Source organism: Perissodus microlepis, chromosome 20 (genome assembly GCF_051167445.1).
Source record: "Perissodus microlepis isolate ML-2025 ecotype Zambia chromosome 20, ASM5116744v1, whole genome shotgun sequence".
Lineage (NCBI taxonomy): Eukaryota > Metazoa > Chordata > Actinopteri > Cichliformes > Cichlidae > Perissodus > Perissodus microlepis.
Window position 1 is genome coordinate 557,001 of NC_140480.1, and position 27,000 is coordinate 584,000.

At 42.5% G+C, this 27,000-nt stretch overlaps 1 protein-coding gene across 2 annotated transcripts in view; it reads left to right on the forward strand.

Moving 5' to 3' along the window:
- The window catches only part of LOC146363672 (ERC protein 2), a 159,425-nt gene that overhangs the window by 103,173 nt on the left and 29,252 nt on the right, over positions 1-27,000 (forward strand). For both annotated transcript variants that reach the window (XM_084918139.1, XM_084918138.1), the window contains 3 exons: positions 10,725-10,872; positions 14,962-15,123; positions 19,353-19,417. In XM_084918139.1, coding sequence (XP_084774265.1) covers positions 10,725-10,872; positions 14,962-15,123; positions 19,353-19,379 — 337 coding nt within the window. In that variant the 3' untranslated portion in view covers positions 19,380-19,417. The remainder of the gene's footprint in view (positions 1-10,724; positions 10,873-14,961; positions 15,124-19,352; positions 19,418-27,000) is intronic.

The following is a 27,000-nucleotide window of genomic DNA, read 5'->3' on the forward strand; positions in this document are numbered from 1 at the left end:
TTGAAGCCATTATTAAAATAACTGTGATGTAATGTGCCAAGGGAGCTGAGTTGGATGTGTATGTTATCTATCTGGAAATCAGTGAGTCTGTCAGCAGCATGTAACTGCACACTGCCACAGGTCTCTTTATTAAAAAACAGATGTATGCTGGAATTTATGCACAGGTGTGGTGGAGGGCCAGCAGAGCATTTATGACGTTGTGTGTGTTTATCTATGAATATTGTGTGTGGATTCATTTATAATTCCAATGCATGAGAAAAGTAGACGAAGGGAAACTGGTCTCGATGGGAGCAGCTCAAGGTTAGGAGAAGAAAGTTCCCGTCTCTGCTGCAATTACCAAAAGGCGCACACTTTTGCTGTTTCATGCTTGCATGTGCATTTATGCGCCTGTGTGTCGGCACTTGCAGCTTTAATTTTCATACCCTCATAAAGTTTGCAAACCCACACACACACTCAGTCTTACAAGAAGTCATACAAGAATTGGAATAATGAGAAGAGTACAAGCTGTGCCAGTGTCTCTTCTCACACGAACCTTATTCACAACAGCTATACTTTCGGGTAGCGGGTGGGGGATGTGTCTGTTGGGAATTCACACCAACCGGCGAACCTGCACATCCAGTGACACAACAGACTAAATGTTCCAGAGGCCATCATCTGTCTACACTAGCTTCAAAGTACAAATTACCCAGATTACAGAGCGGCGTGGTTGTATGTGTGAGACTGTGTATGTAGGTGTGTTCTTGTGTCTACCTCCGTGTCCATTGTGCACCGGTGCAAGTCATTGTGTCTGCAAATGTCCCATGAGTTTGTCTGAGTGTGTGCTTTCGCATGTGCGTGCCTGTGTGCGTGCGTGAGAGCCATAGAGCGAACATGCTGAAATATGTATTCCTGTTTTTACTGACGGGGAAATAATAGTGACTTTTTTTAAATCAGAAGGCCAGGTAGTAATCATGTTTCCCTTTGATCCCATGATCCTCACTGATCTGTCTAAATATACAGCAGACTTGTCCAGACCTGGCATGACTCTTTTAATCAACACCCTCACCTAGACCCCCGTGTGTGTACATTTGTACATTTCATAGACTTTCTGTCTGGCCCCATATTTTATGATGTATATGGGTACAACTCATTACTTCTATGTAATTAAATTTCATAACCGGTTTCGTAAAACACAACTGTGTCACAGCATTTATTTACCTGTTTTATTTACAGGAGCTGTTTTAGTAGAGAGCACAGTCTAGTTATGCAGCTTTTATAATCCCTGAGCTCATGTGGCTGTGATTGGAAATAACTCCGATTGGCTGATGGAGTGTGGGGTGAATGTTAGTGTGACCTTGTGTGTCCTTTACACAGTGACGGGAAATAGACGAGTGTAAGCTCCAACGAAAGCTATAATTCTGAGAGTAATACCGGCCAAAGGAGAGTACACACATCTTCTTTATCACGCACACGTACATACACAGTTTGCTTAGAGTGAAGTCCTAGCTGTGCTGTAGTAACCACATTAATTGGGTTGTGTAATTGTCTGGCAAAGCATTGTGGGAAACAGCCCGTACAGATCTGTCCCTTCACCTCAAACTGCTTTTTAAACACGGACCTATCGTCATGACAGTCCTGTCCAGAAAAATGCTGAACATGTGTGTGTGTCTGATTTAATGCCTGTGTCTTTTTGTGTGTGCGTGTGCGTGTCTATTGCTTCTTTAAGGGAAGTGAGTGTGGTGGCCTCCCATCCCACCGCATGTCGGCTGTGGTTCAGCTGTGGTCCACCGCCAGGGCCTGCATTTGGAACTCAGAGAAAATACACCAGGGGTACTCGCTCTCACTGTTTTGTGGACCCGTCTTTCATCGGTTTGTGTGTACATGTGTATTTTGGGTGAAGCTTTGTATGTGTGTATGTGTTATAGTGCACCACAATGTTGGACTCTCTGCCCCTGACATTTTTAAGGCCTTTTGGCCCCGCGTCATGAGTGCGCACTGTATTTCCAGGCTGAAGTTAGATGACCGGAGTGAGAGAGAACCCATGCCGAGGACAGGAAAGGCAAGGGGGATGAGGGGAGAGAGGAAAGCAAGGCGGGTAATTGAAGGTTTGAGGGTAATATTTAGGCCAAGGATGGCTGTTTCAACGTGTTTGCGTAACCTCCTTGAACTTAATATTTAGCCCCACTTTGGAGTGAGTATAGGGCACGCCAGAGCAGAATAGAGAATGATAGAGGGGGAGAGATACCGAATGATAGAGAGGTCCAAGTCCATGGCGGAGGTAATTCCATTCTCTTCGGTAGAGAATTGCTCCTCTCTTTGATTAGGAAGAGAAAGGGAGGAGAGAAGGAGTGATGGAGTGAGGCCTGAGAAGGAGAAAAAGACATTTCCTGTTCAAAGGCCTGTGATGATCTGTTGGACAGAGGGTTATTATAATGCAGTGGAACATACAAGGCCATAAAGACAGCATTTAAATGACGCAATGCAGAAGGTGTTTCTTTGGAGCTGACTTTAAAGACAGTGTAGAGTAGATCTGGTGCAGAAAGAAAGGGAAAGTGGTTAATTATCAGTGGATTCTAGCTTAGCTCTAACTCTGCAGCAGATTAATGATTTTGAGTGCAGAGGGTTGCACACACTTTAGAAGAAATGTGAAAATGTCATGGGGATCCTGAAAAGAATCATTTTTCAAAGTTTTAATCAATGATTAATATTTTGTATTGAGGAAACCAAGGTGGCTTTTATTGTTGCAGATGAAAAAATCAAACACAGTTTCTTTTCAATGTGCTTTATGTACAGTTTCATATTATGATGCTGAAGAACGGAGTGTCTGAACTATTTACACACTTTCTATTACTGCATATGCATGCTTCTCCCTCCATCAGTGTAGGTGTGAATGTGTGTGTCTTCTTACACTGTGTGACTGAAGCTATGTTACTCTTACCCTCACCTCTCTGCCAGATGACAGGCAGCTTTAAAGAATCCAGCTGCTGTGTGTCTGTGTGTCTGTGCCTGTACTTGTGTGCGAGACAGAGCAGCTTTACACGTGTGTGGTACAGTGCAGCCTCCTGTCTTGTTTCTTGCGCCTTGGGGAAACACTGTCAGTCAGTCAGCTGAATGACAATAAAGACAGAACAAACCTCCCTTTAAGCGAATGGAAAGCCCTGCTCTGCTATTAGTAGGTTTCAGGCCCTGGTGTCAGACAGCTCTTGTGATTGGTTAAAGCTTTGACTTATCTGATATGGTTTGTGTCTTTATCACACTCACACAATGAGGTTACACTGGGAAATCTATGCCTGCACACAAACTTACTTGGCCAAGCTCACATGGGCACACATGGAGCTATCCAGAAAAGATGCATGTTGCTAATTTACCTGGGACTTAGCTGATCACCACAAGGTGAGAAAATAAGGCTGGACATAACAGAGCAGATATAATGCAATTAGTTGTTTTGTGGTTGTATTTATAAAATAATAGTTCAGTGTTTTATTCAATACATTCATTTGCTTTAATAGTAAAAAGTGCAGATTGATGCTCGTCTTAGATCTGTGTGCTTTTAAAGTGCAAGATTCAGGATATGTTCAGCTACGTTTGTCTGCTCTGTTCATTGCCCTCTATAGAGTTGACTGTTGGCTGTGGGCAGACACGTCTAAGATTTGTACAAACTTTATTGTTACACTAAGACGGTGGGTACACATCCAAGCTCGCTGCATCTGGCTATTTTCTGGGAAGAATAAGTTCCACCAAGTACCTTTATAGAAAACCCATCAAACCCTAATTAACTTTTGAAGTGTTTTTGAGGTATTGGTTGGCATCTTATAGCGTTAGTGAGGCTAGCTGTTCTCCTTAGGCCTCATTCACCAATATGTGTATGTATGTGCATGGTATATTCTTATCCTGTGCAAAAAATAACTGCACATGCAAACTTATTACCGTGTGCACTGACCAGTTTTGTTCTTACCACCATGTGGGTGTTAGTGAATCATTCTGATCAATCACACCAAATAAATCAGCATGCTCATGCATTCTGCATACTAGCTGCATACTGTCACGCCCCCCGTTTCTCTATAAAAAGAAACACGTTTACCTCGGGGTGAAGGGAGGAAAGTGGATGTTGCAAGAGAGAAAACTGCAACACCAAGAAAAAAAAGAAGAAGGTCTGAAAATGTGGTGTCGGTGTTGGATGCCAGAGAAGACATACCTTTCCAAAGTGATGATGGTTGAGAAAAAACAAACAAAACCAAGACTCGGGCTTGGAAAAAAAACAGGGGTATAGCATATCGTTTACCCTGAAACACTCACTTTGGCTAAAGAACAACAAAGAAGATTTCTGACAGTAAAGATAAGAAAGACAGAAAAACTGATCATAAGAAAAAGATGGTAACTGGGACAAGAAATACCTGATCTGTGGGGATGGACAAGAAATTCATGGCAATTATTGAAAAACATCCATATTCTTGAGCATTAAGACGGTAGGATTACTAAGTCTGTCACATTAACGCATTGGCAAAATTGCAAAATGCACCGACAGAAGATGAATGTTCTGCAGGTAATGATGCGTTAATATCTAAACAGTGATTCAGTCAGTTAATTTCAGTCATGCATATACTGGTCAAAAACAAGGAGTGGTGAGAATGGGGGCAGTCTGCTAAGAGAAATAATACACTGTAACTGCAGGTGTTAGAGAAACAGTGTTGTAATTCAGATGTTGGAGGCAGCTTAATGAGAATTTTCAATATAAAGGAAATATCTGTTAAAAGTGCTGTGACTGTTCGGAGTCTCCTCCTTCCTCTGACACTCAGTTAAGTTTAGTTATAAGTTATAAGTCCTACAAATACAATCTAAAATAAGGCCACCCACAAAAATACCTTAGAGTTGCAAAACTGACACTTTGCCTCTTTTTAGTAAATACTAGCAGTAGCTTTTTAAATGCAAAAGCGGGATTGTGATAGATTTGTTTGTAGAGCACAAATAATTTCATGCACATTTGTGCGTGAAAGGTTTGTATTCATGGTTTACTCACAGATTTGTGCTTGAGCTCTGATTCTGAATGAGACCCTTGTTCAGTTGTTATTCTAAGCAATCAACCTGAGTAGAGCTTCACACTTTATGCACAGATATGAGACTGATATTGTTATTATATCACCCTCCACTGAGTTTTACGAAACACACCTTGATACTTGTTTCTGTCTGTAAGAGAGATAAAGAAACAAACAAACAGCACTGAAAATGTACGGCCGCCTCAACTTGGCATTAATGTTCATTTACATTCTTGCGTCGCCTTTGCAAATTTTTTGTTTCAAGACCGAATGCACTTTTCATCTCCTTTGTCTGCAATCACACGGCCACCTGGTCTCCTGCACTCGTTTCCTCTCCGTCTGGGTCTCTCTATCTCTCTCCCCCCTCTTTCCTTCTGGAATGCAGCGGTGGCCGTCTGGTCCTGCTCATCTCTGGGAGCAGTCAGCCATCTCTCCTCGTCCCTGCTCCAACTCTAAACATTTGGCTAGTTTTGGCAGATTTGTTGATTTTTGTCCCCTCGTATTTTCCCTCTTGTTGCTGTAAAACTGATACATACTCTTTCAATTAGACTCCCACCACCACCCACCAGTCAGAGCACTAGTGTGGGAGTGGGGGTTAGCAGAGTAAGTGCGTTGTATATTTTATTAGTGAAGTGAAAACACACATAACCTGGTCTAGTTCTGGGAGAACCATCTGCTGTCATGTTTTTTTTCTTGGGAAGCGCAGCTCAAGGTTAGCATGTGAAATTTGAAGCTCACAATTTACATGTAATGACCTATATACATAAAGCAACTGCTCCAAAGGAACAAACAAGGCAGTCATGCAAGTTTTATTTGTGGTGGGTTTGGATAAATCCTACCTTGTAGATTAAGATAAATAAAGGCTTAAATCCGTCCGAGCATACAAAAGGAAGCGGATAATATGTGGATCTTGCATGTGGCTGCAGGTTAGCTGCTACAGGTTAGCATGGAGCTAATCCAAACCAAGGCAGCCAAAACTAGGACCTCATAAAAATAAATTTTACCCACATTTAAAGTTAAGACACGGCTTTATCCTCTCAACTGGCTTTGCAGAAAGCTCACCAAATGTAGGTTGAGCGTGTGTTTTATGTTGGACATAGACATTTTTCCTACCTTCTTAGCTGTAAATAACACATGACTCCAAGACCATAAATAATAGTGTCACTCAACCATGCCCCATTCTCATGTCCTCTGCTTGCTCTCACCACAGGCTTCTAGAACTGCCTAGACAGGGGCCCCCAGACTTGTACTGCACCTTTACACACCCACAATCAAGAAACCACCATAAAGTGCCCTAGGAATGTTTCTGCAGAGCCGGACAGTTAAGCGGTGGAAAGGCATGATCACAAACGGGAAGACGTCATAATAGATGGTTTGGGAGCAGATATTAGAGGACTCCCCGTGTTCTTGCAAACAAAATACATCATACATGCACATATGGAGATGAAAGCACAAATGCATTTATGGACAGGCAAATACATGCGCACATGAATATGCAGCACATGCACACACTGCGCTTAGGGGTAGACAGTATTGATGGTTCCCTTGGGCATCGCACAGACGCATCTGTTTCTGTCCGGCTGACTCTCCACACTCATAATTTCAAGTAAGTCATAACACAAATTATAAACACATATCCCTCAACCGTGACACCTAGGAATAACAACATGCAGTGCGCTGAGCTGATTTAGGGTATGCTGGGACTCCTAAATCTTTACCTTTGCTCCTTTCTTCCCTTCCTCCTCTCCTCTCCACTTCTCTCCCCTTCTTTTCTTCCCTCTTTACTCTCTCTCATGCATCACAGGTGGCACTCAGTCTTGTCAAACACGTACTCCCTTTCTCCTGCTACCTTCATCTCTTGCCATCTTTTTTATTGTTTGTTTTTTTTCACATTGACACATCCCTTCTCTCCAACTCCACGGTATCTCTTCACATCAAAACCTCACTCTTTGATGTGCCTATGTGTGAACGTACCCAGTTTCATGCTCACTTTTAACCCCATCTTAACCTCCTTTGTCTCCCAGAAATCTGCCTGACCTGACAGTGTGCCGCGTGCCTTTGTAAAGCGCTCTGAGCAGCAGCTCCACCTCGAAGATATCTTCATCACCTCTTCTGTCTCCTTGTGCCTCACATCTCAACTTCTTCTTCTTTCACTTTTTCTTTCCATGTTGTCTCGCCCCCAACACACACACACTTCACATCACACAGTCATGTACTTTAGCCATCCATCTCCCACCTCTGTAGATTCAAATGTCTCAATATGTCCCAGGGACCATGAAGCTTCAATTGGAATCACATGTTGTAGCTGAGCTGAGAATTTCACCCCTTATAAATAAAATGTCAGTTCAGCTGTTCTGCAGAACCTCGCATTTTTTCTCACAATACCAAAACTATAGTTGAGCTGTGGGAGATCTTTATTCAAGGCTGCGCAGTTGTTTGTCTGAGCATCGTGTTTATCATGTCAGCTAAACTACAATTACCTCGCAGAGGAGCTTTTTGACACCAGGGCTCCAGCAGTTGGATTTATACGTCCTTTTATTAGCATACCTCATGACCTTCCAGTGCTTGGGGTTTGACTTTTATGAAGACTAATCACAAGTTTGTCATGAAAAACCATTTCATTGTCACCCTTTCAATTGGGGGGGGGGAAATGAAGATAATCCTTTGTTTGTCTGGGACAGGCCAAGTCAAAGTTAAGCAGGGAGTAAGACAAGAGCGGAGGAAAGAAAGAGGGTTCACCCACTCAAGATCAGCCAGCAGATAGAGCATCTGTCTTTGTGTGTGGGGTGTGCTTGTGCCTGACAGATGAATCCTGTCTTCTAGATTAATGTACATTGCAAGTCTGTTCAACAACTGAGGCCAAATGGCCACTTAAATTAGATGTGATTAAATACTCCAGTGTGATTCAGGTTCAAAGACTGTTAGTAATACTAATCAGCACACGCACACACACACAGACACACACAATCACCGACTGAGGATGTAGGAGACGAGGTTTACAGGCAGACTAATCACAATAATGCCCCTTTTTTATTGTTTTAGGAAGACATCGCTCAGCAGAATCCCGCAGCACCACTTAGTGAGCACCCACAAGGAGACTTCACTGTAACGCGCTTTGTTAATTTAGAGACTGGAAGCGATTTAGCTTGCATTGAACCATGGCAGCCACGTTGGCTCAGAGGTTTCATTTGGTTGGGCTCAGAGCATCTCGGGTTCGATCAGCAATCTTCTCTTGGGACTGACGTAGGCGAATGCAGATGTAATGAAGGTGACGACTGTTCCCTCAAAGACAGCAGCATATGCCACGCTGCAGCTGTAATTTGACACACGCTGTAATTATATTTGAGTTAAGGGTTTCATTGCTGCATTGACATAATGTCTAAAATGGATGAATTTAAATAGAACTGAAGAGAATTATAGGACGTTTCTTTAGATGGAGTTTTTTTCTGGAGGAAAATTCATCCTTGTTATATTATAATTGTCTTTTTTATTATTAGAAAACACAAATTTATTCAACAGAGACGGTGTAAATGTCCGTCATGAAGTGCTCAGAAAGTGGTGGCTCTCTGCATTTCCTGATACATTCACAAAAAGTGGGGTTGATTCCCTGAACGTTTAAAAGCACTCTCCTCTTGTGCCATCCTGGCTTTGCCCGGTGTTTCAACTATTTAAACTGTAGAAAGTCCCATTCTTAATGCTGTGCAGTTAAAAAGGAATAATATTGCATTCAAGCATTCATGCTGTATTTACTGTAGCATTTTGACCCGTAAAGATAAAATCCTGCAGCTCCGTCTGTGTGAACTTTATCTTAAAAGAGATCCGAGCGTTTGCTGTGAGGCTGGTTGGATGCGGTTCAATATTTTTGTGCTTCCATGTCTGGCAATGTGGTGTAAAGATGGCCATCCTGCATGTAGGCTTTGGCCGTTAATCTGACACAGTGTTTATGATCAGTGACATGTTGTGCTGCATTCCTTGCCCATATATGACTCTGTTCATCACCTCTTCACTCTATTTAACGCAGCCAAAGAAAAAGTAGTGAAATGGGCACTGCTGCTGTGCCATTCTTTAAAATCCAGAATTCATCAAGTTTGTTAAGCTTTGTAATGGTGAACTGTATGAGGATGGATTTTATAAACAGAGTACTCTATATGGACTTTTTATTTATTTATTTATTTAATTCTTTAGCTGATTTAGACTAAGAATGGCCAGCTCAAGAAAAATACGCCTGCAGTCTAAGGCACTTGCTCTGTTACAAGTCTTGTGTGTGTGTGTGTGTGTGTGTGTGTGTGTGTGTGTGTGTGTGTGTGTGTGTGTGTGTGTGTGTGTGTGTGTGTGTGTTCGTTCCCATTACAGTGAGCATTAAAAGGAAAAACACTGGAGGTGTGGGGAGACGAAAAGTGTCACTTTGGTCCTGCGCTGTGATTAATGGTGTGATTAGCTGCTCCAATCCATGTCAGAACCCACATGCATGCACACGCAAACACATGCACAAGATGCAAGTACACACCAATACACAAAGAGCTATTAATGGCCCTGAATGGGAGAATCCAGATGCGGCATGCAGATAATTGTACTAAAAACATCAAATGTGGAGTCCCAGGCCAGCAGGACTTTATTCTGAGTTCAGCATGTTTATTTTTCGTAATTTAGTTATTTCTGCAGGGACTTAAATCATGGAATAAAAACACCCTAATGCAGGTCAATTTTTAATAAAGACCGAAGTGTATTTTTAACGCACCCTCCTTTCTCTTCCTCTACCTTTCACCTCACACAAACCCACAGATGACCTCGTCATGCTTGTTTAATACCCTCTTAATTTCAAATGCTCTTTAACAGTCTGGAGTATTCAGCTTAAAATAACTTAAGTGTCTACACTGAAGGTATGAACCGGTGAACTAGTTTGGTGTGATGATCATTCAGACAAACTTCTCAAAAGATGAAGACAAAAAGAAAATCATAAAATGAGCTAAAGTGTATTTTGTAGGAAAGTGTGTTTAGACATTCTTTTTGCCATTTATCTTTTATTTTCGTCAAAGAAAACAACATAAAGAGCCAAAGCAGAGGTTTGTCCATGCCTGGCTAACTGTGAGAATGGATATGCTTACCAAAGTGGGAAAACAGAATTCGTTAGTCACAAATTTAGATCAAACACATCCTGCTGATGACTGTGATGAAGACAGTCATCACTGATCTTCCCCAAACACACAGACTTTATGCAAGATCGAGCTCTGTGGGATTAAATTAGTACATCTGGTTGTGTGTATGATGAAGTTTGGTGGTATGTCCTCCTTGCCCCCCTGCACCTGTGGACAGTCATTTGAAGCCACCCCCTCTGTACACAGTCACAAACATGCAAACACACACAGACACTGTGGGAACCAGGGGTGACATAAGAAAGATGTCATATCCTGCTCAGTCTGCTCCATTAGGTCCTATTACACTATTACATGCTCATGAGTCATAGTAAGGTACCACAAATACTACACTTAGCAGACCACTTCAAAGATGTCTGCTTCTTTTCTGTGGAATCGCTGTCTGAGTTTAGGGAGCGCTGGAATTAGTGAGCTTCCTGTGACATCTCTATACAGCTGCGGTAGGGCTTTCTGTAGTCGACACCTGTCTGTTTTCTAAATATTAAAAACGTGACGTGACTTGCTGTTAACACTTTACCCATCAGTCAGTACGGTCCTTTTCTTTTTCTCACCCCGTCAGGCAGCAGGCTTTGCTTGCAGCCATCAGTGAAAAGGATGCCAACATCGCCCTGCTAGAATTATCCTCCTCCAAACGCAAGAAAGCCCAGGAGGAAGTGATGGCTCTGAAGAGGGAGAAGGACAGGCTCATGCACCAGCTCAAACAGCAGGTAAATCCACCATATTTAACTACAAAGATATTTGTTTTGCCTTTTGGTCACATTTTACAACAGATTCTGGCGTTGCTACTCAAAGCAGGGCTACAAATTCAAACCTGCTGCAGATCATGATCGTTTACATTAAAGATACCTCATGGGAAGAGTTTAGAGTTTTAAAACTAGGAACAGATAGATGTTAATAATTCCTGGTAGTTAACGGAAAGTTCCATGCCTCTAACCACACTTATTGCATTTAGTCATCAAGAAGTCACTCAAGCAGAAGCTGTGATTCCAGATCCAGGCACGTAAACACATACGCAGAGCTGTTCCCTCAACAGTCATGTTGCAGCCCGAGTCGCACACGTATGTTTGTATCACCGGTGAATCACTAGCAGACTTTTCTGTCTGACATCTTGCGGTGAAACAGAGATAAATCCCACAACACGCGTGTACCTACACACATTCACCTATTTCCCATCCTACCCAGGCTCGCAGTATGACACGGGACTGAGAGAAGTATGTGGATCATTAAGGTCTAGTCAGACCGCATCAGTGACTGATCTACCATGAATGTTAATAGTAATGAGCTAACAGCAGGGAGTCCATATATACGATCTCCTGAGTCACAGGGGCTTCTGGGAAAGATGGTGCATTTAAAAGTCAACAGATGCAGTGGCTGCTTGTGCATTTAAATGCGAATCTATGTTTGTTTGTGCCTCGTAAACGGGAAAGAGGTTCGGGGGGGGGGCAATTCCATTTGAGGAATTTCAAGGAAAGCCTATTATCTGTTAATCGCCATTGGATTCGTCATGTTTTCCCGTTGGGTAACTAGCAGTTACAGTACACCTGATGATGCGATGAGCTCTAATTGCAACGTGTGGTCTGTAGGCCCGGGGCAAGAACAAAGGGGTGCAAGTGAAGAAGAAAAGTGAGGGAAAGCTGATGACGAGCATGCATTCCACATGCATGCTTTCTTCTTTTTCATGCATGCAACTAGTCTTTACTTAAAGTCTTTAAAAATGCATGCGCATGTAAATTGTAAATATTGGAGCTAACTGCAGTGCTATAGACACAGTGCCAGAGCTCTAAAAATGCAACACCTTGTCATTTATTATGCTGGGGAGGTCGTAAGGTAAGTAGTTCCTGCATTACTGTGGTTCATTTTGCAAAATGAGCTCTCTGGAGGTTGTGTTCTTTAACATCACACACACACAAGCTGTCTGTCGACTGACCCATTGACACATATCAGGATAGGGTGCTGTCCCCAGGTCCTTAACTGCAAGTGTCGGAAGGAAACTGACCAGGAAATGCCAAAGAATTATGGGACTCGAAGTCTCTTAGGAGAAAATTGATCTTGACACAGCAGATAGATTTACAGATAGCTTTGCCCCGTCTGACCTCCCCATATCCCTCTTTTTCAAGATCTAGTACATATGTGTGCATGTGTGTGTGTGTGTAAGGCACGTGCTCGAAGACAAACTTTTCTTTCATTGGACTTGCATCCCTTTGAGGCAAAGACCTTCTTCAGCACAGACGAACCCATTTGCAAACACAGAGACACACACGAAGAGTGTAGCGCTTAGATTTGTGAGGAGAGAGTCTGGACAAATGTGTCCCCATGTGGGAATACTCTGCAGCCAGGTGATAAATGGCCACGCATCAGTGGTGCTGTGAAGCTGAGAACAGAGAATTCTCATTCTGTGACTTCCTCTCCTTTTTCTCTTTTTGCACTTGAGCATCCATCCTCTCATTAAGGCTGCCTTGTGTAAGACTATTTGCCTGCCTAGAGCTGGGCCCCTGTTCTGTTTTTACTAATGTTGCACATATGCAAATACACCCAGATGCAGATAAAAAGGAGCGTGTATAAATGTTGTGAAAATGGTGCAGCCTTTCGCCAGCTGCCTGTTTATTTAAGTCCTTTCTTGTCAGCCTCTTGTGTCCATATGTGTTAACACAGCCTTTCTCTAATCAGGGCAGGGCTGTGATTTACAGAGGGCTTGGATTGAGGTTTGGGATGCAGCTGTGAGCACAGCAGCCGTCACTGCAGCGCTCGGCCCAGCAGCTGCACGTTGTAACACAAACACACACACTGCACAGGTACAGGCCACGTCTGTTTTGGTTAGAGGTGTCAGTAAAGAACCCTATCCCCCAGTAGTGCCACCTGCGCCTGTTCGAGACTGCCTGATCTACAAGCAAACCTGGAGGCCATTACTGTGCTGTTTACCTGGCAAAGCTACTAATTAGCACTAATTAAAACACACACATTCAACCTCTCAGGCATTTTATGTGTGAACACCTTCTTTGCACTTGCATGCAGGAATGCTTCAGTACGAAGAGAGCAGATGAGTGACTGTGTGTGTGTGTGTGTGTGTGTGTGTGTGTGTGTGTGTGTGTGTGTGTGTGTGTGTGTGTTGGATAAACTTATATGGCCACATGTGGGCTGTCCTGACCACACAACCAGATTCTTCCAAAAGCAATTCATCACGTCATTCGTTGGTGTTTGTGTCTCAGGTCATTAAATATTAAATATGTGCTCTCTCTCTCCCTCTCTCTCTCTCTCACACACACACACACACACACACACACACACACACACACACACACACACACACACACAAACACACACGCACACACACACACACAAACTTAGACTTCTAGCTTCTACCAAATATGGTTGTTATTAGATGAAGAGGAACATGGTTCCTATGAAATTAGCAGCAGTGACAAATACGTTTCTATGTGACTCTTTTCGCTGCATATCAATCTTGAACATTAGAATAAGCAACACAGATTTTAAACCATGTTATTAAGTATTGCGGCGGCCGTATCAGTGCAGTAGTGTCATCAGCTGCATATATGACAGTCATTGTCCTCGCCTCAATGACAGGTGTCAGCTCTGTTGAACTGAGACCAGTCCTGCCCAGTCACACCTGCTAATGTCAACACCTGAGGTCATAGAGGGCTGTACACCTCAATCTTGCCTTTAACACCTCTAACCACTGGTCTGGTGTCTATTTGAGCCCTCCTCCTCCTCCCCTAACTTTTCATCTGTACCCTTGTTGCCTCTCTCACCACAGTGTCAGAGGTTCTCACCTTATCTGAGCTGCTCTTCTGCGATTTAAAGTAATTGCTAACCTCTTTAATGCCAGCCACATCCGCTCCTGTGATCCTGACTGGCTCGTTTCCTCAGTCATTAGGCCTCAGCTTCTTATCTCAGCAGCAATGTCCCCAGGCCTCTAACTACTGCAACACCATCTCCCTCCTATCGTCACAGCTGACTCGAGCTTTTTTTTGCCTCTGCCTGCCATGACTGTCTCTCATTTAAACAAAGGGGACTGTAACATCTTGGATGGGAAACTTCTTCATATCTTTCAGTCATCTTCATCCCACCTCTGCAGTCATGTCTGCCCTCAGAGGAAATATCTGCAGTTAAGGGAATAAAGCTGAGCCTGTCGGTATATCTGCACCCGCTCTGTGTCTATCAGACAGCTGGCCTCACTGCAGTCATGCTGATCGTTAGTGTTAGTCAGGCTAGGCTGTTATCTGTGTCCAAAGCAATGATGTTGGCAGCATGACAGCCTCTTCCACATTCACACAAACACACACAGATGCACATAAACTCAAACAAAGGACACTTAGTCATACCCGTTTACAGACATGCAGAGAGATGCATATTTGAGTGTAATTTTAATCAGTGACATCTAGAATGAGGTTGCTCCGTGACGGCTGTGGCCTTGGGCAAAACACAAAACACTAACTAACTGTTCTTACTAGGATTTGTGTAATCCAATTAAATGATAATCTACAGCATGGATGACATTTGACAGACTTATGACTTTTTCATCAGGCACTCCGACTCACTCGATTTATGACCTGTCAAATGTCGTTAGCGGCAAAGTTTGTAACATCTTCGACGGCTTTCAACACCCCCACCTCCACCCAGAAAAATCCTCAACCTAATCAGTTTATGACCCAGAGAATATTTTCAAAAAACAAATGAGCACTGCTGCGGAAAAATAGCCTAGTCTGTGGTTGTTATAATTATACGTGTTAAAATCTTCGTTGTCGTTTATCTCTGTGTTTTGGTTTTTTTGTTCGCAGACTCAAAGCAGAATGAAGATGATTGCTGATAACTACGAGGAAGATTACATCCATCCCCAGCATCACCCTCATCATTCGCACCACATGCGTCCAGCAAATGTCCATCACCGAAGCTTGCCACGAGCACCTCTCCACGCCAACCACCGACCCCCTGTGGAGCAGGTCGGCACGAACACGCACGCAACTTAGAAATGCGTTCAGAGCTGTTTACACAGGTTGACGTGACGCAGGCTCTCGCCTTTTAAAAGCAATTTAAATTTCATATTTGTCATTTCACCACGAGTCAGTTGTGGTTAGAACTGACAGCATGAAATTTCCCTTTTCTATTTCCCTCAGTCTTTTCTCTCTCAATTCCATTTCTTCTTGCCAAAATTATTTATATCATTTAGAAAAATAGGCCTGAAGGGGACACATGAGTGTTTTTGATTGAAGGTATTTCTATGTGAGATTAGTTTCTGTATCATTTATCTCTCAATCACGCTCATATCCAGCCTTGCCTGAGGACAGACTTAATTTGGTTGTTTGAACACCGTTAACGGATAACAAACTGATTCTGTTAGTAGCCCAAAGTTTATGTACATCTCCCTGAAAACAGTGTAAATGTGCATAAGCGTGTGCTTGCCTGTAGGTATGCATTCGCAGACGCATGCAGAGGTGCACACCTGAGCCTTTGTTGATGTCATGTAAGCACACGAAACCACTAACAGGAGAGAGGAATCTTCAAAGAAAGACGGAGATGATGACTGCCACAGCACCGACTGATAAAACTTCTTGTATTCTGCATGTAATTTAAACTCATCACAGCTCTTTTCAGTCACTGATCGGGGGGATTCCAAACTCAAGATGTGTGCGCGTGGTAGATTGTGCGAGGGTTAAGATGAATACCTGGGGATTTCCACTGAGTCGGATTTTGTTTGTTCTATTCGATATGCATTATTGCATCTTTATATACTGTACATGTTTCTCAAACCTCTTGCTAAAATGGAATCAACCATGCACCGGGCATCCCCTGCATTCAGTAACTAAACACACACGCACATGCTTCAAAGCACACAGCTGTATCCATGCATCACCCCACACATACCTAAGCAATATGTAAGGATCTCAATACATTTTTGCTGTTAGCGCCTATGAATCTAAAATACATGCATACTTGCAGTGTTCAGTCTAAATCTATATTTGAAGAAAGTCTATAGGAATGCAGACTATGTTCCACTGAAACCACCTTGTAATCCCACAAGCACTACTTTAACACCTTGCTTGTGTTCTCTATGTTATGTTATATTTTAAATTGGCCTTGGTAAAATATTATCCCACTATTAAACCACATTGTTTCTTTGTATCACTTGCAGCCACAGTAGACTTTCTACTGAACTGTGAACAGCAGGGGTTTGGTTTTTACTATAACACATTACTCCACGTCACTTTGTACTTATAAATATCTTTGCCTCAGTATGACTACCCGGCGCAGTTTTACTGCAACAGTGTTTATAGTGTTTGACATATGAAACAGTACCTCTCTGCAAGTGATACTTCAACTTTTTCAAGTTGGACTGAAAACAGCTTGCGAAAAAAGTATTATTAGGGTTTCTGGGAAATCTTGTTAAGAATGTACAGAATAACAAAATAAGTCATAAATCTGTGGCGATTGGCTGGATTATGCTCACTATTAAGGGTGAATTTTTATGTCTATACAAGAGAACTGCGATGGCTCTTCCTTTCTGTGCGGCGTTTGGGGGAAAACGAAAGCCGAAGATTAAAACGCAACGTGCAAGAATAAGAAAAGGAATGGGAAAATGTTCACAGAGAACAGATTAGACCTTGGATTAGAGAAAAGAAATTGTGAAATGTGTGATAGCAGTTTTCTCTGCGGTAACGATGAAAAATCTTTCTCTGAACTTTGGAAACTAGTTGTTGCCGTTTCCTTGGAAACGTCTGTTCTTGCGAGCTTTGCTATTCAAACACATTTTAATGGTTTTGCAAAGTCTGACGTCAAACAGATCACCGCGTTGTGTAAACTTTGTAAAAACTCACTTTAAACTAAAAGTGGCAGCATGTCGGGCCGGTCGCAGCCCACGAGACAAAAGAACGCAGTGGAGTGGGAGAAATGTCTGTGTCTGAAATTCAGATGCTAACTCCTGGCCTCGGTCATGACTCAAGGAAAATAACAGACGCCCTCGGTTTTCAGTGTCGTGACAGGTCAGGGCACTAGCAGAAGGAAATCGCCGGGCGCATTTTATATTTTGAAAGATATTTCCAGTTTTGAAAACGCTGACGTTACTTAGATCCTGATTTTACTTAGATGCTGATAACGATTTAGCCAGTGTGCAGACCGTCCAGCTGCAGATGTTTTACAGAGTTCATTTCCCTGTTTATATGTTATTTGTTATTGTTGCACATCTGCTCCAAGTGTTTTCTCTTTACCATGTTTGAAAAGGGGTGAAGGATAATAGCCTTGTTAGGGTTGCTTTCCTTTGCTTTTTTATAACTTTAATTGAAAAAAAATTTTGCCCTGGTTGCATTGCCACAAAAGAGAAACATGAACGTGTCAGTCAACACTACATCTTCACCTTCCTGTTCTGCATTTAGGATGTTTTTTGTACCCTTGTGTCAAACACACAGTTTAAAATGACCAGCAGACCCTGTTGACAGAGGTCAGATATGCCACCTCATTGTTTTTTCCTCATTTCTGATCTTTGACCTTATGGGAAACTTTAGCAATTTACTTGACTTCCCTGAGGTCATAGTGTTTATCTCCAAACACTGGTCTTCACGTTTCTTTTGCCTCCTTGCAGTTTAACTGACATGTTTAGCTACGCTTTTTTCCCCAAAAACCATTTTGTTCTGTCTCGCTCTGTCTCACCTCTAGTTGATATTGTTTTACCTCTGCTCATGATTTATCCACTCCACCAATTTCTGTCTTTTCCTTCTTTAACATCTAGTGACATCTCTCTTTCTCCATTTCCTTCATTTCCTTACTGTCCCTTCTTTTCCTCCGTCATTCCCATTTCAGTTATAATAAACAAGTGTGGCTAGGTCAGTGGTTCAGTCCGTTGCCGGGTCCAGGAACACCACTTGAAGGATGATTGATGATGATAATGATAATGATGATGAAGAGGCTCTCCGTGCTCACCCTAGAGACCACAATGCTTTTCCAAGATACAGCTAGTGCCATGAATAACATACCAGTGACCACACATGCACTTTTTTTCTGCATTTGCGTTTGCATTTGCACGTGCTCACACACAGACACATACGCGTGAGCACACATCCATGCGCTGGCATGTTGGATACACAAACACGAGAATACACTTTCAAGTTTTCCAAGGAGCCAAAACCACATCTCATTCAAATCTCATTGGCACAGTTATCAAGTTCAAACCAATCCTCTAACTGTACTCCCAGGCCCCTGCTTAATTAGTAATGGAGTTAGTGAGAGGACAAGTGAAAAATACTCTGAGGTGACATGCACAGGATGTGGATTTAGCACCCTAGGTTTGTGTCTCAGCATGGAGTCTGTGCAGTTTGACGGGCATGTTGCGTTCATGTTGCTCTCATTTAGGCATGCCAGCACCGCTGCCAGATGCTTGGCAATAGCCTCGGAAGGAAATAGAAAGCAGCCATAAAGTGTTTATCAGAGACAGAATTATACAACCTTTTCTTTTAGATTGTTGTTCTTTATTCTAAGTCCTAACATGCTGGCTGCTTCAACTTTATGAGAAGTAGCACATGGTATTTGGCCTGTTTGTGTGTCTGTGTGTGTGCGTGTTTAACCTGGCAGAATGAGTGGTTATAGGTCTGGCTCTGTTTACGGGGCCTGTCACAGCCATTCACTGCACGTTAGCTTTTAGCACGTAGCATGTTCCATTGAAAGGCCATTATATCTATAGCTTAGCTGCTGAGATGTAGCCTACTGAGTTTACCGAGCTTGTCACAACTACTCAGTTCAACCAAAGCCACCGTGGAGTACAGCCAAGATTTCTTTTTTGCTGGAGTGTCACATTAGCATAGACTCTGCTTTACTGAAGCCTATTTTAGCATTGTGCAGGCAAGGGTTTGGCTATAGTGAGCTGCCAGGTCATGCTAACTATCATATTGTAAGTGTCTAAGTGAATTAGCCTTCTGGTTAGCAGGGCTCTTGTCTGCACAGCTTCAGTCTAAAGGAAACACCTTATGTGTTTAGTTATTGGTTTCTAACAATCACACTGAGGAATGGTGATATCATGCACAGCTTTTCTGAATGAGAGCATGAGCAGGATTGTTTGGATTTTAAGTCATCGGGGTTTAAGGCTGGACAGGGAAGTTAGTTAATGAGACTCAACCCAATAAACCAGAATTTGTGCAATGAAATGATAAGAATGATGATGCATGTTTTTACTGTTTACTCACAGGATGATGAAGAGGGAATATGGGCATGATGACCACCAACATGACCACCCACATCCGTTTCTTCACAGTGAGTTTCCGCACAGCTGTTGTTACACCATAGGCTAGTTTTAAAGTTAACATTAGCCCTTGCCAGAGTGTCATACTGTACATGTGTTCCAAATACTTTAATGATCGTATACACAATGCGCTTCTTCAGTAGGCTTGAGTAACCATTAGACAGGAACACTGATGATACCACAATAACCACAGCATTACCCAACTCTGACACAGGAGAGTGGAATAGAGCCCGACTTTTCCATTGCTCGGGGATTTCAGCTGACTAAAGAGCGTTGTTTCATTCAGTTTTATGTATATGTTTAGAGTTTTTAGGCTGCTTTTCAGAGAAGTGTTCATATGCTGATTGTGCTGAGTGTGGCGCATGCACTCTGGGCTCTATAGGAAACTGTGTGTTATTGGACCTGTATACACCCAGCAGCCTAAAGCGAACATACCAGGGCCCATAGGTGATAAAAACGACACAGTGAGAAAAACCAGAGATGGATGAGTCTGTCTCTCCGCACCCCACTTTTTCAGTCATAGTAAAGTTTTACCGCACTACCCCACCCTATTGTGTGCCAGTGTGTGGGGTAGCTAATTATAATACAACACAGAACAGTCATGAAAGGGTTTTTTTCAAGGCTGAAAGCTAAAAAAGCATAAAATGAAGAATGTCAAGTCATAAAGCATAATTCCTGTTTGGGGAGTTTTATATCGAAGCCCCCCCCATGGGCTTAGGGTCCCTTTGAACACAGAAGTGCAGAAAGAGGTCTGTGCAGGGAGGTAATGGTTTGCTTCGAGCTAATACGTGTGTGTGTGTGTGTGGTTTAAAAGAGACATATAAATGTACATATGAGGGACAACAAAGGTAGGCAAAGCGAGATGAAAAAAGCAAAAGGGCCCTTATGTATTTATGTGGGAATGGGAGCGAAAACCAGGCTGCATAGTATACTCATAGTTTCCAGTGCATCTCATTCCTTTCCCCCAGTAATCCACAGGTGGACCATCACAAGCAGACTCTGCCTCTAACCTCAACAACTTAGAAGTTGTGCACTTTGCCCTAGCACTGCTTTTGGGATTAAGAGTCCTATAGCGTGAGCAAATGGTTTGCCTTTCTGCAGTGCAAAGCGTTTGTGTCTTCAGCCACATTGTTTGTGTGCGCATTCGCAAGCGCTCGTGTGTGTGTGTGCATGTGTGTGTGTTGCAGTGAGTGTTGGTGAGCTATACAGTGGCGGAGCAGCCCACATAGCCTATAATCCAGTCCATGTGTGCTGAGAATGCAGCAGTGTCAGGATTCACCGTAATGAAACAGACCACACTGCCCCCTTTCTCCCTCTCTTTCCATCTCTCCATCTTTTTTCCATCTCTCCTGCTCTCTCCACCTTTCTTAGGGTTTAACTTTGCCCTGCTCTAACACATTTTCCTTAAGGTAAATCTGGAATTGGACCCATGATTAGCCTACTGCTTTACTATCTCCAATCAGATATCATGATCTTCTGCGTATACTTGTGTATTAGTTCTTCTTATCCTAATCTAATAGAATAAGCCAGGCACATTAGCCTTTGGTGCAGAGTGGTGTTGTGGCTAGTGATATCAGTGCTGCTCATCTATCCACTGCTGTTATTCTGGCAGTGCAAAGCACGAGCGCAGCTAACGTGTATTAGCCATCTTCTATGGGAGAACAGATGGGAGCTATTCAGTGGTATGTAGCTACAGCGCAATAAGGCCAGACCTAATCCCCATATCCTGTCCCTGAGTGAGCCCTCCCTAATATGAGCAAACAGAGATGACAGCACCGATAGACAAATAGCCAGGGATCTGTGTGTCTGGGCGCTTGTGTGTATGCTAGATTTGATTGGTGTTTCTTATGGATAACCTTGAGTCCCGGTGCTAGGCTGCATTCCACAAGAACCTAAGTGCTGAGTTTGAGTTGGCAACTTTGAGTTCTGAACATCCAGGTGTGGATTTGTATTGGTTAGCCATGGTTCTGTCTTACAGACTCTGATTGGCTCATTGAGGCTGTGTATGTCCTGCTGTTGATTACAGAGGTTTTGTTTACCCGCTGGCCTCCTAGACCCCACCTCTAATGAAATAAGAATGTCCTTTTGGAGTGAGAGCAGAAGAGAAGGGGGTCAGAGGAAAAAGTGAGGGAGAACATGAGGCCAAAAGAGTGAAGCACAGTGTGGGGGGTTTCTGGAAACATTATGCTTTTATCCCACCATGAAGTTATTTGTACTGAATAAAGCAAAAAGAAGCTCAGAGGCTTTCCGAGTGAGGACAGAAATGTGTTTGTGTACATGTATGTATTTGTGTTTGCTCACATGCATGTGTGTGCACGCACTTTGTTCAGGTTAAAACAAGTCAAGAAGATGGCTTTCATTTGCCCACTCTTTGATCGCAGAGGATACAGTGTTTGTATGGCAACATTGTGTATGTTTGCGAGCATCCCAGGAGTGTCTATGTGCAGCGGTGGATTGCTAACCTGTTGATCATTGTCAAATTAAAAGTACATCTCAGAGCACGAGGGAGAACAAAGACAAGAGAAAATAAAAAGCCCAAAATCCAAACAGTTTAAACCTGGAAGTATTTTTCTCTTTGTTGGTTTGTTTGTTTTTTGGATCCAGCCAATCTAGGATCATTAGGAAATGACACATGGTCGTGGTTAGCTAGCTAGTCAAGATGAAGTTTAGAAGAATGCACAACATAAACGACATTGTCAGAAACATCACAGTCCTCTTAATCCTCTGTCAGCCTATTGAATGGATTTTACTTAACAAATGGAGTGGACATGGAAATAATTAAAGGGCAGAGTGGAGCTGAAATCCAAGCCAGATTAAAGCACAGCAGCTTTGGGGGCCATGTGAGCAGGTACAAGTTTCATCTCCTCATCTTCCTCCTGTGCACTGCAGGCCAGAGCTTACTATATCTTAGTCCAGCATAAAAGGACTGATAATTGTATAGCTCTACTCTAACCGAGGACTCCGTGTACAAGCCACATTCCCCATCCACACAGTTGTATCCCTTTAGGCACTTTCTGTATTACATACACACTCACACTCCGATGGTTGCATCGGGAGTATTTTGGGCTTCAGTATCTTGCCTGAGGACACTTTGACAGACACACTGGAGAAGCTATGGATCAAACCACTTCTTCTACTGAGGGTCTCTCAGTTCATGTTTTGCCTTGACAAAACATAGCTGATATGTTAGTGTCCAATTTCGTTAAGAAATAAATACAAAGCTGAATCCTAATCTTAACGTACTGTAACCTTGAACAAAGTTTGTTTGAGTTTTTTTGCTTTTTATATAGTGAAAGTGGATAGGGGGCCTTTTATGTCCCCAAAAGGAGGAATTCGCATTTAAAATGTCAGCAGAATACAGTATGTAGTAATATATGAAGTACTCCTGGTATGTACACTCACTCACCCTCAGAGTGGCAGAGCTGGCCAGAGCTTTCTGTCTGTAGTTTTGAGTCATAACCAGAAGACCAGAAGTGATGCTTTCTAGAGATTACTCCCCTTGAAGGTGTTGATCTCTTTAAACATACATAGATTTTAACTGGGATCTGTTCTGTTAAACATAAACACCAGATATCTCAGCCCATTGCATACTTTTAAGAGATAAAATCTCTTTTATCCGCTGTTTATGGCCATCAAACAAAGTTGCCCTATAGGTTTTCTTGTAGACATCACTATTCTGTGTTTTTTTCGTCTTTTCTTGCAACAGCCTACTGATTATAAATGAGCTCCAGGTATAAAATAAATATAAAGTTGTATGTGCATATCCATGAAATTGAGCTTTTACAGGCCATAAGTGCTGTGCACCATAAAGATGGCTTCTGTAAATGCAGTTTTACAGCCCATAATCACAGTTTTCTGTGTCTTCATAACAAACCTGAGACCAAAAGTTCCTAAGTAGTTGTAAAAGAAACTAAAATCATATAAAAAATATAATGTGATAATTTCAGTCTCACATTGTTTATAGATTTCTAACTGTAAACAAAATAGCAACCTTAACTAGCTTATCACTACATCATTTAAACTCCCCAGCCAATTCAACAGGCTCCTCTTTTCAACTGCTCAGAAACGCAGGTTTCTAATCTAGCCGTCACATGGCACATCGCAGAAACACATTACATGTAAACATGGTCAAGACGACTTGCTGAAGTTCAAACTGGGGGAGAAAGGTGATTTTCGTGACTCTGAATGTGGCACGATTGTTGGTGCCAGACAGACTGGCCTGAGAAGTTCAGAAATCCCGGCAGATCAGAAACTATTCTACTGGGATTTTCCCACATTTTCTGTAGGGTTTACGAAGGATAGTTTGAAAACGAGAAAATATCCAGTTAGCAGCAGTTCTCAGGGCGAAAATGCCTCGTTGGTGCCAGAGGTCAGAGGAGAACAGCCAGACTGCTTGGAGCTGTTAGGAAGGCAACAGTAACTTAAATAACCACTCATTAGAACCAAGGTATGCAGAAGAGCATCTCTGAACACACAGCACAAAGAATCTTGAAGCAGATGGGCTACAGCAGCTACACCAGATGCACTCTTGCAAGCTAAAAGCAGGAAACTAAGGCTACGGTTCACAAAGGCTCATCGAAACTGGACGACCGAAGGTTGTTGCCAGGTCTACTGCAGAACTAAAAGAATATATAGGCAGAATCCATTGCCAGCCTCAACGGTATCAACCTTAGTACCGATTGAGCATTGTTTAAATGAGTATTGTTGTTGCCCATGTTCATCGATTTATGACCAAAGTTTTCCCATCTACTGATGGCTGCTATCAGTGGATGATGATAATGCAGTACTCCACAAAGCTCAGAGATTTTAAAATTGGTTTCTTGAACATGACAATGAGTTCACTGTACTCGAATGGCCCCTACAGTCACCATATGCCAGTCCAACAGAGCACCTCTGAGATGTAGTGGAATGAGAAACTTGCATCCTGGATGTGCAGCTGACGATTCTGCAGTAACTGCAGAATGTTTCCAGCACCTTGTTGAATCGATGCCACGAAGGGGAATAATGTAAGTAGCTTCCAGTGAAAAATGGCGCCAGCAGCTGACACAGCCCTGCCACTATTTCCTGCACCGTGTGCCAGGTTAGAACTAGCAAACAACTATTACCCCACGCATTCATTATTACAAGCTGACAAACTGCCTGAAGAAATATCATCTCCTTTATATCAACATGAGTCAGTAAATGTTCATTAATGAATACACTGGATTTTCTAAACAGTCCGCTCGAGACGGCGCTTTATAAATCATACCCTTAATTTATGTGTGAAAATAAAATATTGTTGAAGCAATTATAGTTTGGGTGGTGCCACTAGAGTCTCGGCAGAAACAGAAACTACGCTGGGTCATTGAACTCAAGTACCATGTTGTTTGTTGTGTTTCTTATAGGAAGTCGTTTCCTATAATTCCAATATTTTGTCTACCTTATTAAAGTTGTAGTCTACTAGCCAGCAGCGTGTGCACAAAATCTGAATGTATTTGGGTAATGTTTGGGTTAATGATACGCCTTTGTTCAAAGCTGTGCTGCGCCATGTGTCTTTGGTAGTCAGTGAACCATGGCTTAGGGGTCAGTAGAGGCGTCTGACCGAGGCCATCCTTCAGCTAGCTGTCAGCATAATCAGTGTGTGAAGTCAAAGGTGGTTCTACCAGGTTGAGCAGGAGGGAAGTCGATAGCTCAGCAACACCTGAGCACTGACATCTGAGTATGCTGTATGTAGTTCAATTAAAAAGAAAACAACAACAACAACTCGGTTATGTTCCAAACTTCTTTTGGCAGTGCGAGTTGCTGCTTCTCTTTGTGGCAACTTTTAAAAAATGTAGTTTATTTGTGTGGCAAATTTGAAGACCGTATCTTGAAAAGCTTAAGAAGGAAGCTAAACCCTACTCAGGGCCACATTTTTACTTAAGTTATAGTGTAAAAATCTAACATACTTGCTTTTGAAATGCAAAACACAAAATTTCTTTAATGTAGGTGAAGAGCAGCGACAGGGATGCTTTGTCACTGTCAGCGTGTGAAGCTGTAGACAGATGTGACCCAGAGACACTTTTGCAGCTGCAGCAGGTCTAGAAGGAGGAAATGTGGAAGAGAGAAAAGAAGGAAAGAATAAATAGTGAAGCAGACAAGTTTATTCGTGTATTTGTGTGTGTGTGTGTGTGTGTGTGTGTGTGTGTGTGTGTGTGTGTGTGTGTGTGTGTGTGTGTGTGTGTGTGTGTGTGTGTGTGTGCTTTTTTTGAAGTTCTGTGAAGGAGAAGACAATTAAACACCTGATGTGGGGATCATAAGGCGGTTTGTCTTAGTAAGCTCCCTTTCCCCACCCGCAACACGCTCATTACACAGGCAGAGACATGGCCACATGTACAATGGCTCATGCAAACCTGCGTTTGCAGGAATATTTGGCTTTTTAAATTCTGTAATTGCAAGTAAATCCCTATTCATCAGTGCTTATCCATGCTGTGAAAATGTACATGTGCGAGCAGCTTGTCAGAATCAATCTACAAAGCCCTGTGTGGCCCACCTCAGTAGCCCAGCCAAAATATGGAGATCTGAAGACTTTTCTGCTAATTAGTTGTATTAGACACACACCTTCCTTCACTAAGCCGCCCCTAACTGTCCTCTTGGGTATGAAAAGGGGTTTCTTACTCAAGCCACACAGTGCAGACCAAAATTTAATTTGTCTTTTGGCCACTGATGATGGGATGAAGCAGAAACTTGTTGCATCATAGGATCATATGGGGCCCTAGGGGGCCCTAGTCATAACCTATTAGATGCTTATCATTTATACAGTCTTGTTGACGTACCAATTGAGTAAATATTTTCAGTGGTGCTCTCAACAGCTTTATAAGAAGCTCATTTTGTTGGGTTTTTTGTTTTCATCCTTGTCCTAATGATTTCTCCAGCTAATACAGACGTATCACTAGTATGCAGAAGTGGCCTTCTCCTGATTGGATGGACATTTCACTGGTATTGAATAATATTGTTACTTTCTTATATTACTGACAAAACATTTACAGTTTGCAGACCGAGTGAGAATGTAAGCTGGAATACTGAACTCCCTCATCTTTCCCTCTCTGTCTGAACATGCCAGGTATGATTCAGTCTGTCTGTAAGCTCTTCTTCTCTGTACAAGTTAGCCCACAGTCATAAATCAGTCCACCTTGAACTGTCGCTGTTTTTCACCTTTGTCTTCCTCCTTTTTCTTCTCTCGGTTTTATGCTTCATTATTTATTATCGCTGTCACTTCTTCAAATGGATTTGCTCAAGACACATTCACGTTTTAAATTTTCTTTAGATCTAGAATATTGGAAATACATATTTAAATACTGCGTCGCAGGAGTGGTATATCGGCACAAACTGGGAACGATATTGATTACCTGAATAGGTTTTAACTGTGCAGCAAGTTTTGTGTGTAAACGAGAGTTCAAGAAGGAGGGAAAAAAAGAGAGTGAGAGATCCTGGCAGGATTAAAAGGGTATTTCAGCTCATTGTGATGGCAGCACACAAAATCCTTTCCCTCAGGAGAAACTTGCACCTGGGGAGGCACTTTGAGCATCCGTGGGTTTGTGCGTGTGCGTGCCTGTGTATGAGACACACAGAAAAA